Genomic DNA, 14121 nt, shown 5'->3' on the forward strand with positions numbered 1-14121 from the left:
ACAATCACATGAACTAAATAAGACGTTATAAAAACTTTTGTCTCCAAAATACAAAAATATGTGTCTAAGGATAAATAATGAGAATAGTAAATATATACATACAGGTAAAAAAAAAACAAGGGTATAAAATATACAACGTAAATAATATTCAAAGAAAAACAGAAAATGCGAATTGCGAAAGATTGAAATATATAGAAAGTACTAAGATGTATTATGTTCTAGCGGCGTTTATTTTTCTTATATATTATATTTTAATTTTTTTTTTTTTTTTTATTTATGAGTATAAAATTACTCATTCTACGGTTACATTTTATTACAGTTTTATGTTAAATATGAAAAATTAAAACGTATACATCAGAAAGTATAATAAACATATTTAAACTCTTATCAAAATAATAAGTATAACAAATTATAACAATGTACATACACATATACATACATTCATACATATGCATATATACATATAAATATACAATCATAAACATATACACACATTTTTTTTTTTTTTTTTTAAAGTTCGATGAATTTTTTTTAAAAATATTTTCTTATTTCTTTAAAGTTATTTCTGGTTGATATTGGTAAATCATTATATGTTTTAAAAGCTATATATTTTAAAGAATTTGTTCCAAACTTTACTGAAAATGGTTGAGGGATGTGTAGATCATATGCAGATCTAATTTCATATTTATGTTGTTCTTTTCTAATTTTAAATTTAGTATTTATAGTTGATTTTCCCTCTAACATTTTTTTTGTTATCATTATTAATTCATATTTTGGAAGGATAGTTATAGGTAAAATTTTTGTTTTCATATATATGTCTTTTGTGTGAGTATCAAACGGTAAATTCAATAAATTTTTTATGGCACTATTTTGAATCACCTGAATTTTTTTTTGATTTTTTTTTGACTGAAATTTTGCGAATTTACACCTTATAAACTTAATAAAACGCGATCGGATTTGATTTAATTAGCTTACTTACGCTTAATAATATGTTAAAGAGTAATATGTACATTTCTGTCCACACTCGATTCATCAATTAATTGAAAAAAATAGTTTACTTGTGGGTGTTATGTCGCTGGACCAAATGGCGTGTGGAATATTTGACGCGTAGGGCTTTTGTCGTGGACGTATAGTCATTGCACGAAAAGTCCGTGAAGCTGTTTTTGAGAGCTTAGAGACAAGGTCTATAGTTTTTACAAGTATTGAGCTAATAAAACAAATCAGCGCGTTTTTGCATATCCAAAGAGCTTCTGGATCTTGAAGCTGATTCGTCTTTTCTCGATCATTTGGCAACTGGAGATGATAAATGGGTGTTGTACGACAACAATCTTGTCAATAGTAGTACAATAGGACAATGCACGTCTTCGTGAGATAAAATTGACTCTGTATAAAACCAAGAATTTTTTCTAAATTTTCTTCCGACTATCATTTAATTTAATCGATGCAACACTTCCTAGATAAAAAAAATCCAAAATGCAAACGATATGAAAAGGAGGCTATCGACTTATTTCGAATCAAAATCTGTATTTAAAAAAGAACAAATATTTCTAGATTACTTGAGTGCGAAAATCATTTATTTTGTGCTAATTGAGAATTAATAACGTATTGAACGAGCCAAAAAAGTGTGAAGGTAAATAAGTGATGTGCATAATGAATGTTTCTTTATGGCAATTATTTATAAGTCTTAAGTAAAACAATCAATAATATAATTTTTATTTTTTTATTATAAAGTATAAATATGTATGTTTTAATAGTGCTTTTTATTTATTTTCAGTCTTGTGAGGGAAGTCATGAGAGTAAACGTGAACATGAGAGTGGGAATACATACAGGCCGAGTGCATTGCGGTGTGCTGGGTCTGAGGAAATGGCAATTTGACGTCTGGTCAAATGATGTCACATTAGCCAACTACATGGAAAGCAGCGGAATACCCGGGTAATTTAATCTGACTAACTGAATATTAAATATAATTTTGGCTATCTACTACCATAAGCAATTTCAAAATCTTTTACATATTTTCGATTAACTATATTGTACTGAACACCGTGCTAAAATAAAACAAACATGGCAGCTTTGCCCTCACCCTCCGTTTTTCTTTCGCTCGAACGCGTATATCTGGCATAAATTTATTTACGGTATCGGCATAACATATCATTCAATCGAAAAAAAATGACTACATAAATACAAACGTCAGCAACTCAGTTAAAAAATAAATAGCTAGGATAAATAATACAGACATCATACATTTCTCTACACTTGTATAAAGGCATTCGATCTGTTGCGGACTGATTTAGATTCTGTATATTAAGATGGGTCTGAGTAATTGTTTGAATATTGTGTGTAAACGCGCACTTCATTAAAAATGGGTCTATGGACCAAGATGGCAGAAATCGCTAAGTCTTAAAATGTGTTTACTATAATTTTAATAATTTTAGCTAAGGGTCCAAGTATCAACGCAATATTTCTAAAACAATTCACTTTATAAAGTCTAATTATTGGTATTAAATCTCGTTTAGTCATGCACTCGTTTTATTTAAAATATGTTCCAAATAAAGTGTTTTTCACCTATTCAATCTCTTTACTAAAAAATGCAGTGTTAACAAATTTGTTTAATGAACAGTAGCTTCCGTTTTGTTTGTTGATCAAGCACAGTAAATAGTTATATGAGCTCCTAAATATTTCGTTAACCAGCAGCTAACTTATGCAAAATACAAACTTTGTGGATAGAAAACAATGTGTTTTTGGTGATAATTTTCAGTCGCGTGCACATAACTAAGGAAACTCTCGACTGTCTGGGAGGCGAATATGAGGTTGAACCTGGTCTAGGAGTTGAACGGCAAAATTACCTGAGGGATAACGAAATTCCAACGTATCTCATTGTGCCTGATGGAAAAAGTCGCGCTGTAAGTAAAATATATATTGTTGCATTACATACAAAATTAAAATTGCTTTTCAATAAAAAAATAACCTTCGACAGTTTATAAAATTTCAAAGTAAAAGCTGCCACTTTCTGGGAGGTAATAATTGCTTTTAGCCAACGTGTGAGCTGTATTTAAATAATAACAATAAAAGCTACTTTTACTTGTAGATATATTTTATACACAACAATTGATTACACAAAAGATGTTAAGTATCAAATAAAATATATTAAAAAATTATGAAACAATTTAGTACTTAGATGCCATTGAAATTATTGAAACAAAAATACGTTATTCTATCATAAATCACATAGGAATATGAATTAAGTTTATGAGATTATTGTACAGCTCTAATAACGTAACATTTAAATGGATAATATAGCTTTTAAAACGAAAATCGAACGTAATCTTTTGTGTCCCGACAACTCTCTATGCATAATTATTTTAATTTTATTTTCTACTATAAATGTTTTCAGGATCGCAAGCCTGATGAAGTGGTAACAAATGGATCGGAAATTGCCAAAGAACTCAGGATGATGGGACATGGATCGCAACATGGAAAGTCAAACAATAAGTATGTTATTGAACTTTTTTATAAGATTGTTTAAATACGTAAATTAGGTGTATCTGTACATGATCTTATTTATTTATTTTCTTGTGCAGTATTGGATCAGTTTTTTTTTTATTTATAAATCAAAAAAATTGTGCTTAAGTTTTTTATTGAAGGATATAATCAATACTAAATAAATGCATAAGTTTTAGCATGAATATACCGGTGGTATATTCATGCTAAAAAATATTAAGATTCTAAAATTTATTTAACCCGCGGGCCCTTCTATCAAAAAAATAAAATTTCAACGCTCACCTAAATATCTACATTTAATAACCTAAAATAGGATATAATAAATTTGTGTTTTTTATGACATACAATGGTAACATTTAAAAAAAAATATGGATAATAAGGATATTATTCTTAATAAGAAGGATGAACATGTTTGACTTTAAATTTTACCAAAGAAAATATAAGAACACACAGTGGCGTAGCTATGGGGGGCGGAGGGGGCGGGACGCCCCGGGCGGCACTTGCTTGGGGGCGGCATATTCGCGATGGGATCGTCTAGTGTGGTTCTTAACCCTGAATGCACTAAAACATATATAAATCCATAAATAACAAAAGCTTAATAGTAACTTATTTATTATTTTAAGAAATGCTGATTTTATTACCCTGCAAAAAATGTATGGGGGGAGCGGCACTTTTAAGGGCGGCACATACCCTAGCTACGCTACTGAGAACACAACAAAAATCCATGATAAAGTAAAGGCATCTGCCTTTGCAGCTATAACTTTTGATAGACGTATATCAAATTGAATTCTAATTTTTGATGTGTTGCTACATAGTTGTATATAAGTTTTCCTTGTAAATTTATAAATTTTTACTATTCTCGTATTTTTTAAGTAAAATTAGATCTGTCTAAAAGGTTGTAATTAGTGATATAAGATATAATAAAAGTTGCTATCCATCAACACAGATTAAATTTTCCTAGATTTTCCTAATCTCGGAAATGAATATCATAGCGAATGACTTAAATAAATTATGCTAGGTTGTGTCAGTGACTCCAGTTAATTATTTTAGTGACTTCTATTGATTGTAATTATATAATTTATATATAATTAAATACATAGATATCACTTATTCACAGTAATTTCATTTTGGTGACTTATTACTTTTTTTTTCTATTGAGTATATATAATATATTTTCTATGAACTCAAGTAGCTCATTTCTATAAAAAAAATTATTTAAACATCACGATAAAATTGAAAATAATAAAGTAAACCTAATCTGTGATGATCGATTGGAATTAAAATTATATAATATTAACTAATTTTGCTTTCCCAATCACATTTAAAATTTAAAAACACTAAGGTTTATATGAGATTCTCGCCCAAGTCTTTCAGGTAAATAGTCAGAGCTTATATCACTTGTCTATCGTGCTGGTTACTTAGTAATTGTTGATTATGTTAACCCTGTTGTACCGCATTCTACTTCTTCACGATATATAAATTACCATAACCCTTACATTTTAATTTTAGCCGCCAAGGTTATGAACCAATGGAAAAGAAGGACCCAGAAGAAGAAGCCAACGAGTACTTAATGACTGCAATAGACGCCCGAACCCTTGATTGCGAATTACACTGCACAAATAAGTACACCATGACTTTCATATTGCAAGAAAACGAAGATACAGTGAGTGCCCTTCCGACAACAAATAAAAACTTGCTTTTTTATTAATAATATTATCTTGTAATTAAACAAATTTAAAAACGAAACTTTTAAACAACCTATTATAATAAATTTTTCAGTTTGTTAAGGAGAGGAACTCGATGGTTGCAATTTATTTCATCTGCTCGTTAATCGTATACTTGATGATTTCCATCATTCAGTTCATCATTTACCCAATGTAAGTACATAAAACGTGTTAATATAACATATGTTCCAATAAAAAACATTTATTATTTTTAGGACCAATATTAACGTCGTGACATTCTGCATCTTAACCTTTATACATTTAACACTATTTTTCATAATATGCTTTGGAAAATATATGGTATGACTTATCACTATTATTTTAAACTAAATAAAATTGCTGTTCTTACTTAATTTATATTTTTAATTTCAGGCTAAATACAGCTGTGTGTTTGCAAAATTAATGAATTGTATCGACAATAACCGAATCGTTGCCCAAATAATTTCGATATTCTCAATTCTCACACTAACCTGGTTGATCAACTCTTTGACAGTAGGCGTAGATTATATTCAATACAATTAAAATAATCAGTTTAATTATTCATTCTTCTTTATTTACAGTTGAACTCGCCCATTATTTTCTCAAATGACGGAGATTTCAAAGAAAATTTCCCTCACCATCTTTATGACGATGTAAGTAGATCTGAAATAGTAGTATATGTAAGTAGATCTATCAATGTACGTAGATCTAACGTTTATTTTTTTGCAGCTTTTCTTGCACATGACTATAGTGCTTATGTGCACATGTGCAGTACACCAAATTCTGATTACTCCCATCAAAGTCATTATCTTGCTTATTATTCTCACTTCTTATATTACAATATCCATACTTAGGAATCAATTCGTCTTTGAAGCTGATCCATTGAGGTTTGTTAATTCGAAAAATATAGGACTAATATTCTTTGTCTGGAAAAATATTCGCTGCTTATTTTGCTAAACGTCTCGTAAATATTTATATATATATTACAGTGACGATTATTTGCAATGGATTAGAAGAGCCAATATAATTTGCACAAACACCATAATTCTTGTGGCAATAGTACTTACTTTTATTCTCCAATCTTATCAAACTGAGATCGCTCATCGCCTGGATTTCTTGTGGAAGATGCAAGCCAACGGTAAAATATAATTTAAAAATTATTTAAGCGTGATTAAAGATACACGAATATTTTTTTTAATTTATAGAGGAAAAAAAAGAAACGGAAAATATTAAAAAATACAATGAAAAACTCATTGGAAACATCTTACCATCGCATGTCGCCAAACACTTTCTATCGAACGAGAGGAACGATAAAAATGATGTAAATATATTTACTATTATTCTTATTTTTTATTACATATTAGTATTGGGTAGCAAATAAATAGTTTGTGAATTGCACTACGCATTATTTAAAAAAAAAATCTAACAGTAAAAGTTATGATATAACTCTTTTTTTATAATTAAAGTTTTTCATAGTCTTAAAAAGTTGTAATAGTATGAAAAAGATATTAATGTATTAAAAATATTTTTTTTAATGAGGTGCTATAAATACTCACACACAAAATGTCTGCTAATGTTATCATTACAACTGTCAAAAAATTGTTTGGTTATACTGTGCAAAATTACTATATGAATAGTTGTAAGAATAGATTCAGTGCTAGTTACAGAAAAATGTCTAATAATATTAGCAGGAGCTTTACCACGAACAATGCGAGTCAGCTTGCGTCCTCTTCGCCTCAATCCCCAACTTTTCGGAGTTTTACGTAGAGCTTGAAGGAAACAACGAAGGCGTCGAGTGCCTCAGACTACTTAATGAAATAATCTCTGATTTTGACGAACTACTTTCTGAGTCCGAATACCGGTGCATCGAAAAGATTAAGAGCACAGGAGCTACTTACATGGCAGCATCCGGTAAGTCTATCCCCAAGTATCACTATGTATATAATCAAAATCAACTATTCACATTAGTTTTTTATTTTTATTTTCAGGTTTAACCATGTCTGCTGAAGATATGGCTAACTACGATCACGTTACTGCTATGGCTGACTTTGCGTTGAAGATTAGGGAACTTTTGGGAAACGTTAATAAGCATTCGTTTAATAACTTCCGAATCAGGATTGGTAAGTTTTAAGGGCCTAAAATATAATAATCTTAAATGACAAACGCTTGCAGCTTCGATTATAATAATTTATAATTAACGGCGATATATTTTTACTATGATGTGAAATACATCTGCGGCGGATATGATAATATAATATAATAATATACGTATGTCATATGCCTATAGTATGTACTATCTTCAAGAAATATTTACTCATTAATAATAAAATTTAGCTTTCGAAATATCTCGTGAGCACTCGTTATTTTTTCGGTACACATATTTCGATAAATTGAAACAGTTAGTTGATTTTTTAAATCGACTGTATCTACAAAGAAGAAAACTTGGCAGGTATTAAATTAACAAGTTTAACATATGAATAAATATAAATATCTTATTTTGTGACAAGCCCCTTCTTGTATTTACTAACAAATATTTATTTATACAAATCCGATGTACCCAGTATTTCTTGACCTACATTAATATGATTGTCTTCAACCATTTTTATATGCTTGTTAATATGATTTTTTTTTTAAATACTCACTCTTAACTCAAATTTATAAATAAATACAGTAAAGTATTTACATCGTTAAAAAGGGTTTGAGTCGGTTTAATTATATTATATTATTACTATTTAAAACATTAAAAGTTCATGAGATATTTGCATTTAAAAATGTACATTTTTTTGACGATACCATGTATGTTATGTATAAATAGCACATGTAATCGAATTGTTTAAATTAAAAAATATTTGCGTGTGTGTATATATATATATGTATACGAAATATTACTACTTTTTGTTAGGACTCAACCTTGGACCAGTTGTTGCTGGAGTAATCGGAGTCAGGAAGCCACAGTATGACATTTGGGGAAACGCTGTCAATGTTGCAAGCCGAATGGACACTACCGGAATATTGGACGAAATACAGGTATAGAAAAAACACCATATAATATTATGTAATAATAACGTGGTAATGCGATAAAGTTTGTAGTATATGCGATGACATGTTTATGCAAGCTAATATCCGCGTTGTATATTTATATAAATTAGAAAACATATGTTCAAAATTTTAAATATATTCTAGTTTAATATTTTTCATGTATATTTATTTTCTAGGTTACTCAGGAAGTGTATGATATTTTGGTGAAACGTGGCTACATTCTTACATGCAGGGGAACAGTGAACGTTAAGGGTAAAGGAGATATGGTCACTTACATGCTGAACGGTCATGTAACCAAATTCGAACCGAGATTTTCTCTAGCCATAAAAGTAATATTATTGAGAGATACATTATGAAATTAAAGATTGTAAAATTGTAAAAACATTATATTACAGAAACTTCGCCAGCAAAATGAAAAGGATAATGCCTCAGTGAAAAGCATGAAGAACAAACCTTCCGAAGATGAAATTGAAAATGAAGATGACTCTTTGACTGACATTTTGGTAGAAGAAGATGGTATAAAATTTTATAACTATATAAATCAAAAGTTTTTTTGTTTACTAATATGTATTTTACAAGTATAGTTATTTGTCTGTATAATAATTATCTGTGTAATTCATAAAAATACCTGGTTTCATATATTGACTCGTATTCTATTTTTGTTAGAAATGACACCGGATGATGTATCCGAAACAACATACATTTTCAATAAGAACGGTCTAAAAAAGAGGGTCGAGAAGCGTTCCAGACCTGTTTCTTTGCACGAAAATGTCAACTTTCTAAGCCGCGCTACTTCAACTTTGCAAACGAAGTTTTTATCCGACAGCAACATTTTCAAGAACAAGTATTCCTCCATCCCGAATGCAATTAGTGACATCAACGCCCCGTCTACATCCGGATATCAGAAGAAACCGGACAAAACACCAGAAAACATATTCTTCAACTCTGAAAATACCTTAGACAGTATCATCTTTTCTGTTAAGGAAAAATCGGTCTCCTCGAACAAAACCCTTATTTTCAACGAATTTCAAAACAACGAGAAAGTGATCGAAATTCCGAATCCATCTAACGTTGTGGTGACAGAAAATCCATTGGCTGACATCGAAATTCATTACTCGGATGACTCTCGCATTATCGATATCGAAGAAGAAGAAATCTAAATAAACATGGAAATGAAAATGCAGAGCTAATCTCATTTATTTAATAGCTCCACCAAATATTTTGTTAGCGTAAGATTTTATTTCATGTATACGCCTGTATGTATGAACATTGTATTACATATTATATGAATATTTTTAATATGACGGAAATCATCTAATGATCGATCGTTTATATTAGTAAATATGTTGTGGTACCAAAAGAGTATATAATAATATTAAAAAAAGACAGACAAATAATTTTAAACATGAATTGAAAATACATACACATATGTATGTAAACGTATAAAAAATATATGCATAGCATAAGACTGAATTTTGAAACTTATAAAGTTCAGTGCGTTCAGAATTGACATTCAAAAGAGCAGCTAAAATTTTGACATGGAAAATTAAATATATATATATATATTTATATACATATTTATTTATCGACGTTATTATCACATTTGTTTATAGTTTTCAAATAGCATCTGAATACTTTTCTTATAGTGTGTGAACATATATTTTGTTTATTAAACTTAGTTGCATAATCCAACATCTCAATACAAATGTGTTAATGTGTCTATTATGTATCTATATTAAAAAAATACATATCTGTCTTTCCATAATAAAATTACTTGCCTTACTATTTAAGGAACTATCAATATTTTTTTCAATTTTATACACATTATAATTTTATTATATTTCTATATTTTTTATACATACATAATAATTTATTTTGAAATATAAAAAAAAAATTTCAACTGCTTCTCAAAACATTTTATATTATCAAAACGCTTTTTTATTGTATAATGATTATAGTATTTTTTTAATATACTTATAATTACCCATTATTATTCTTCACATACTAGGACTTTTTGTTGTATTATCAACGAATTACAACTAAAGTCTTGTTACTACAATTTTTTTAACCATTGATGATCTTCAGGCTCTATAATAATTTCTAATTATGTAATCCGCTATCACACAATAACCCATATGACAAGGTTTTTTAACAAAACACGCAGTAAATCATTTTTTAAACCTTTTAATCAAAATATTTTATTAGTGATTCTCAATCAATAGCTTAATAAATATATTCTTCTACAAAGGTGTAATGGCGGAATATCGTATGTTATAACTGTGATCGTAATATTAATTCGGAAAAATGTAAATTATTCTCGAAAGACTTTCTATACGTCACTCTCCAAAAGTCCCACAGGGTAACTATAAAAAATCTTCTACATAACAAATACTTGCTAAAAATTGTAAAATTTGCTTAAATATACCTAATAATAAATTAACAGTGAGTTTCGAAATACATAAATGACCATTAAGAGTGTTGCCAGTAAGAATTAAATCTTAAATATAAAATTACATTATGTGTATGTACATATACATAATATATTGTATATGTTCATGCATAGATCTTAGGAATTGCGTTTGGTGCAGTATAATATGAGCTTGATAGCTTTCTGGTGATAATATTTAAAACATTCCAAATTTGAATTTCACTGTATAAGATTAAAACATTTTGTTCAATTTAGTCCAGGGCACAACTATTTACTACAAAACTCATCAATTAATACATATTATTATTTTCTACATAAAGGAGCATTAACACTATAACGATACATATATATGAATTGAATACTCTTATATCCAGATATTATTAGAGAAATAATATATATCGTCTTTTAATCATACATCCTATATCGATACATAACATTAAACTAATATATATATATTATATTAATAATCATATATATGCACAAAAAATTGTTATCCTTTACGTTTAATATGTAAAAATTGTTTAAAATATAATTTAAATTTACGTTATGATATTTTGCGAATAAATTTTTATAAAAAAAAAATATACATATATATATATACTACCTTACATACTTATATTTTAGCATAATCGCATAAATCAAAGCTTTGAATGTAATAAAAACATGAAAAATAAAAAAATATATTTATTCTTATAATGCATGTTAAAACTATATTCGTTGTCGTTAATGTTATCAATTATTATTTATAAAGATATTTGGGAAACCAAATCTCATGTTCTTTGGTTATTTCATATTTACGTGACTGTTATTTATATCCTTTTCGCTTTTAAGCTTTTTATTTAAAAAAACAAATAGCACATGTATTTTAAGTCTAAAGTAGCATTTATTGTATTAAAATATATTGTTAGTAAATTAATTAAATATATATTTATTTATATACATAATATTTAATAAATCTTATTTGTTGAGTTAATGTTTTAAAATGAATTATAACATGTAATAACTATTAAAAGTATTTTGGGATAAAATAATTTTTGTATAAATTTTCTTTATTGACCAAAACTGATACAGTGTTTTCTATGATATATTTATTTATAAATTTTTAAATCTGAATGTAATGATCTGAATCATATATCATATATTATATATATTTATTATCACTTATTTTTACAATTAAAAACTACAGTTATATAACTAAAAAATATTAAAAAGATCTCTCATTTTTTAATCATTATTGTAGAACGCATTATTTAATTACTTTATTTTACCTAAATGGCCTAAATAATTATTATTTGTAGTGAAAAATCCTGTTGTAAAACGACTGTCGCAACTTTGAGATATTATTTTATTGAACCAATTAGTATATCAAATCACTACTAACTCGCTAAGTTTCGTTACTATTATAATAATTTCCTACGATAAATACTAAGTTATTTATACATATAGTAATGTACCGTACTATAAATGTGAAATACTTATAAAAAATTGATGTGTTAATAAATGTTTAATTCCAATGCAACAATAAAATCGTGTTTTTTTTAAAAAAGTTTTTGATCTACAGTTACCAAAGTTCAAGTAATTTTTACAATCTGTCCATCCTAACATTTTAAATCTCATGTGAGTGAATCACACATCGGCGATTCATCAGTCGATCTCTCCATTTTTAATATTCTGGCCAATTTGTTCGGATGTTTCTAAAATCTTTAAATTCAAAATTTTTCGTCTCGCATTTTCCACTTCTTTCATGACAATTTTCATGTACAAGTCTTTGTGACATATCACGGAGCATCTAATTATTAGATACTTTGTGATATGTCTTTAAAAAAAAAAATAAGTTAAATTAATTTTTGACTCTTCTAAATTATATATACGTTAGAATTGAATGCCGAACATCCAAATTGGCTTACAGATGAATTTTTATACGTGCAGCTTCTTTCCAAAGTCAGTTATGAGGTTTTTCACATAAACCAGTATTTTTTTCTGGAACTGTCCTAGTTGCTTTCATTTACTTAAAATATAGGTTTTCTAGGTAAGCCTTTTGAAAAGGTGCATCATCAAATATCAGATTGTGAAATTATTGCGTTATTTAATCGGACAGAATGACATTTCCTTCTAACACCACATGGTTAGATTTTAGCTCGTTTACCTAAGTTCTTCAAATTCACAGCCAGCATCCTTGTATTCTGTTGAGATTTCTTGTTGTATCCGGATTCTCGTGAGAAGTTATAATAGCAGTGTCGTTAGCAAAGATTGTGCATATAATTCTGTCTGTAGCTCACAAGTCCACTGTATATAATAAGTACAGTACTGACCCTAGCACACTTCCATAAAGTACTCAAGTTTTATTGGACAGATGGAGAATTTTTAATTATGATATTTTACTATAAAATATCTATCGCTTAAAAATGAATTTATAAATGCATATACATATGTATTAATGGTGAGGTATTGCCTTTTTGATTTTGTATATTTTAATCCCATATGTCACACTTTGGCAATAGCTTGACTTATCTATATTTATAGGAGCAATTAAATAATTTTTGTTCTCTTGTAGATTTTTAATAATCTCGTTTGCAAATTGATGTATTCGCGATGCTGAATTGGTGGCTTGGAATTATCTCTCGTTTTCTGTAATATTGGATTTATTCTACATATCAAAACAGTTATAATAAACAAAGCAAAAGACTAATTAGCTTGTAAGATTTCACGTCTTCTGTGTTCTTTCCTTGGAATAATGATAAGCTGTACAATATTCAATTTTTTAGTCTTTTATACATTTTTCTAATAGTTATTTAAGCATATTTCGTTTTATTTAATTAGGCCTAGGAGCTTTTTGAGACTAAGTTAATATTTTATTATAGCAATAATTTATCTTATTTTTATTACATGTTTATGTGGACAACATACTGCATTTATTTTTATCTTTTTGTGCATTTCATAAATTTCAGCACACATATAACATATCATTATTTTTAAAATTTGTTATGTTAAATAGTTGATGATTATTGTTATACCTCCATGAGTAGTGCCATCTGGGTATTTGGGTGTCATAGAAATTTTGTCTTCTTTTATAAACATACTTACTTCAAGAGCAAGTTGTGTTAGTTTCTTAGCATTTCATAGAGCTATTCGTAGAAATTGCTACATTATGGCATTATTGAATCACTCTTGCTTAAATATAATTTATTCTTGATTTGTATCTTAATCTGTCTGATTGTATTTTGTATCTGGACTAATATTTATTATTGTATAAGTTTTAGTTAATATTTTTTTTACCATATTGATATATTTAATTTTGGAAGTTGTTGTTCAGAATAAATTATCGTTATATTTTCTTTGATGATCACTTTTTCTCCCTAAGGCGGAAATTTTTGTGTTTTAATTTTTGCTATACTTTACAGCTATTGTATATTATATATAATTTTTGTTAAAAAATTTTACTCTTAATTTTA

General features: G+C 27.9%; 1 protein-coding gene across 6 annotated transcripts in view; it reads left to right on the plus strand.

Moving 5' to 3' along the window:
• Positions 1-9601, plus strand: part of LOC148234179 (adenylate cyclase type 6) — a 168454-nt gene extending 158853 nt beyond the window's left edge. For 4 of the 6 annotated variants that reach the window (XM_088187550.1, XM_088187552.1, XM_088187551.1 and 1 more), the window contains 17 exons: positions 1775-1933; positions 2757-2901; positions 3393-3490; positions 5009-5162; positions 5279-5376; positions 5439-5523; positions 5596-5715; positions 5784-5855; positions 5932-6089; positions 6192-6340; positions 6408-6523; positions 6891-7113; positions 7191-7322; positions 8105-8229; positions 8418-8570; positions 8637-8757; positions 8908-9601. In XM_088187550.1, the coding sequence (XP_088043676.1) occupies positions 1775-1933; positions 2757-2901; positions 3393-3490; positions 5009-5162; positions 5279-5376; positions 5439-5523; positions 5596-5715; positions 5784-5855; positions 5932-6089; positions 6192-6340; positions 6408-6523; positions 6891-7113; positions 7191-7322; positions 8105-8229; positions 8418-8570; positions 8637-8757; positions 8908-9401 (2602 nt within the window). In that variant the 3' untranslated portion in view covers positions 9402-9601. The remainder of the gene's footprint in view (positions 1-1774; positions 1934-2756; positions 2902-3392; positions 3491-5008; positions 5163-5278; positions 5377-5438; positions 5524-5595; positions 5716-5783; positions 5856-5931; positions 6090-6191; positions 6341-6407; positions 6524-6890; positions 7114-7190; positions 7323-8104; positions 8230-8417; positions 8571-8636; positions 8758-8907) is intronic. The other 2 variants (XM_088187553.1, XM_088187548.1) reach the window with 1 other exon arrangement.
• The last annotated feature ends 4520 nt before the right edge of the window (positions 9602-14121 follow it).

The sequence above is a fragment of the Plectrocnemia conspersa genome, unplaced genomic scaffold (assembly GCF_051122295.1).
Source record: "Plectrocnemia conspersa isolate PC_06_02 unplaced genomic scaffold, ASM5112229v1 ptg000006l, whole genome shotgun sequence".
In the NCBI taxonomy this organism is placed as follows: Eukaryota; Metazoa; Arthropoda; class Insecta; order Trichoptera; family Polycentropodidae; genus Plectrocnemia; species Plectrocnemia conspersa.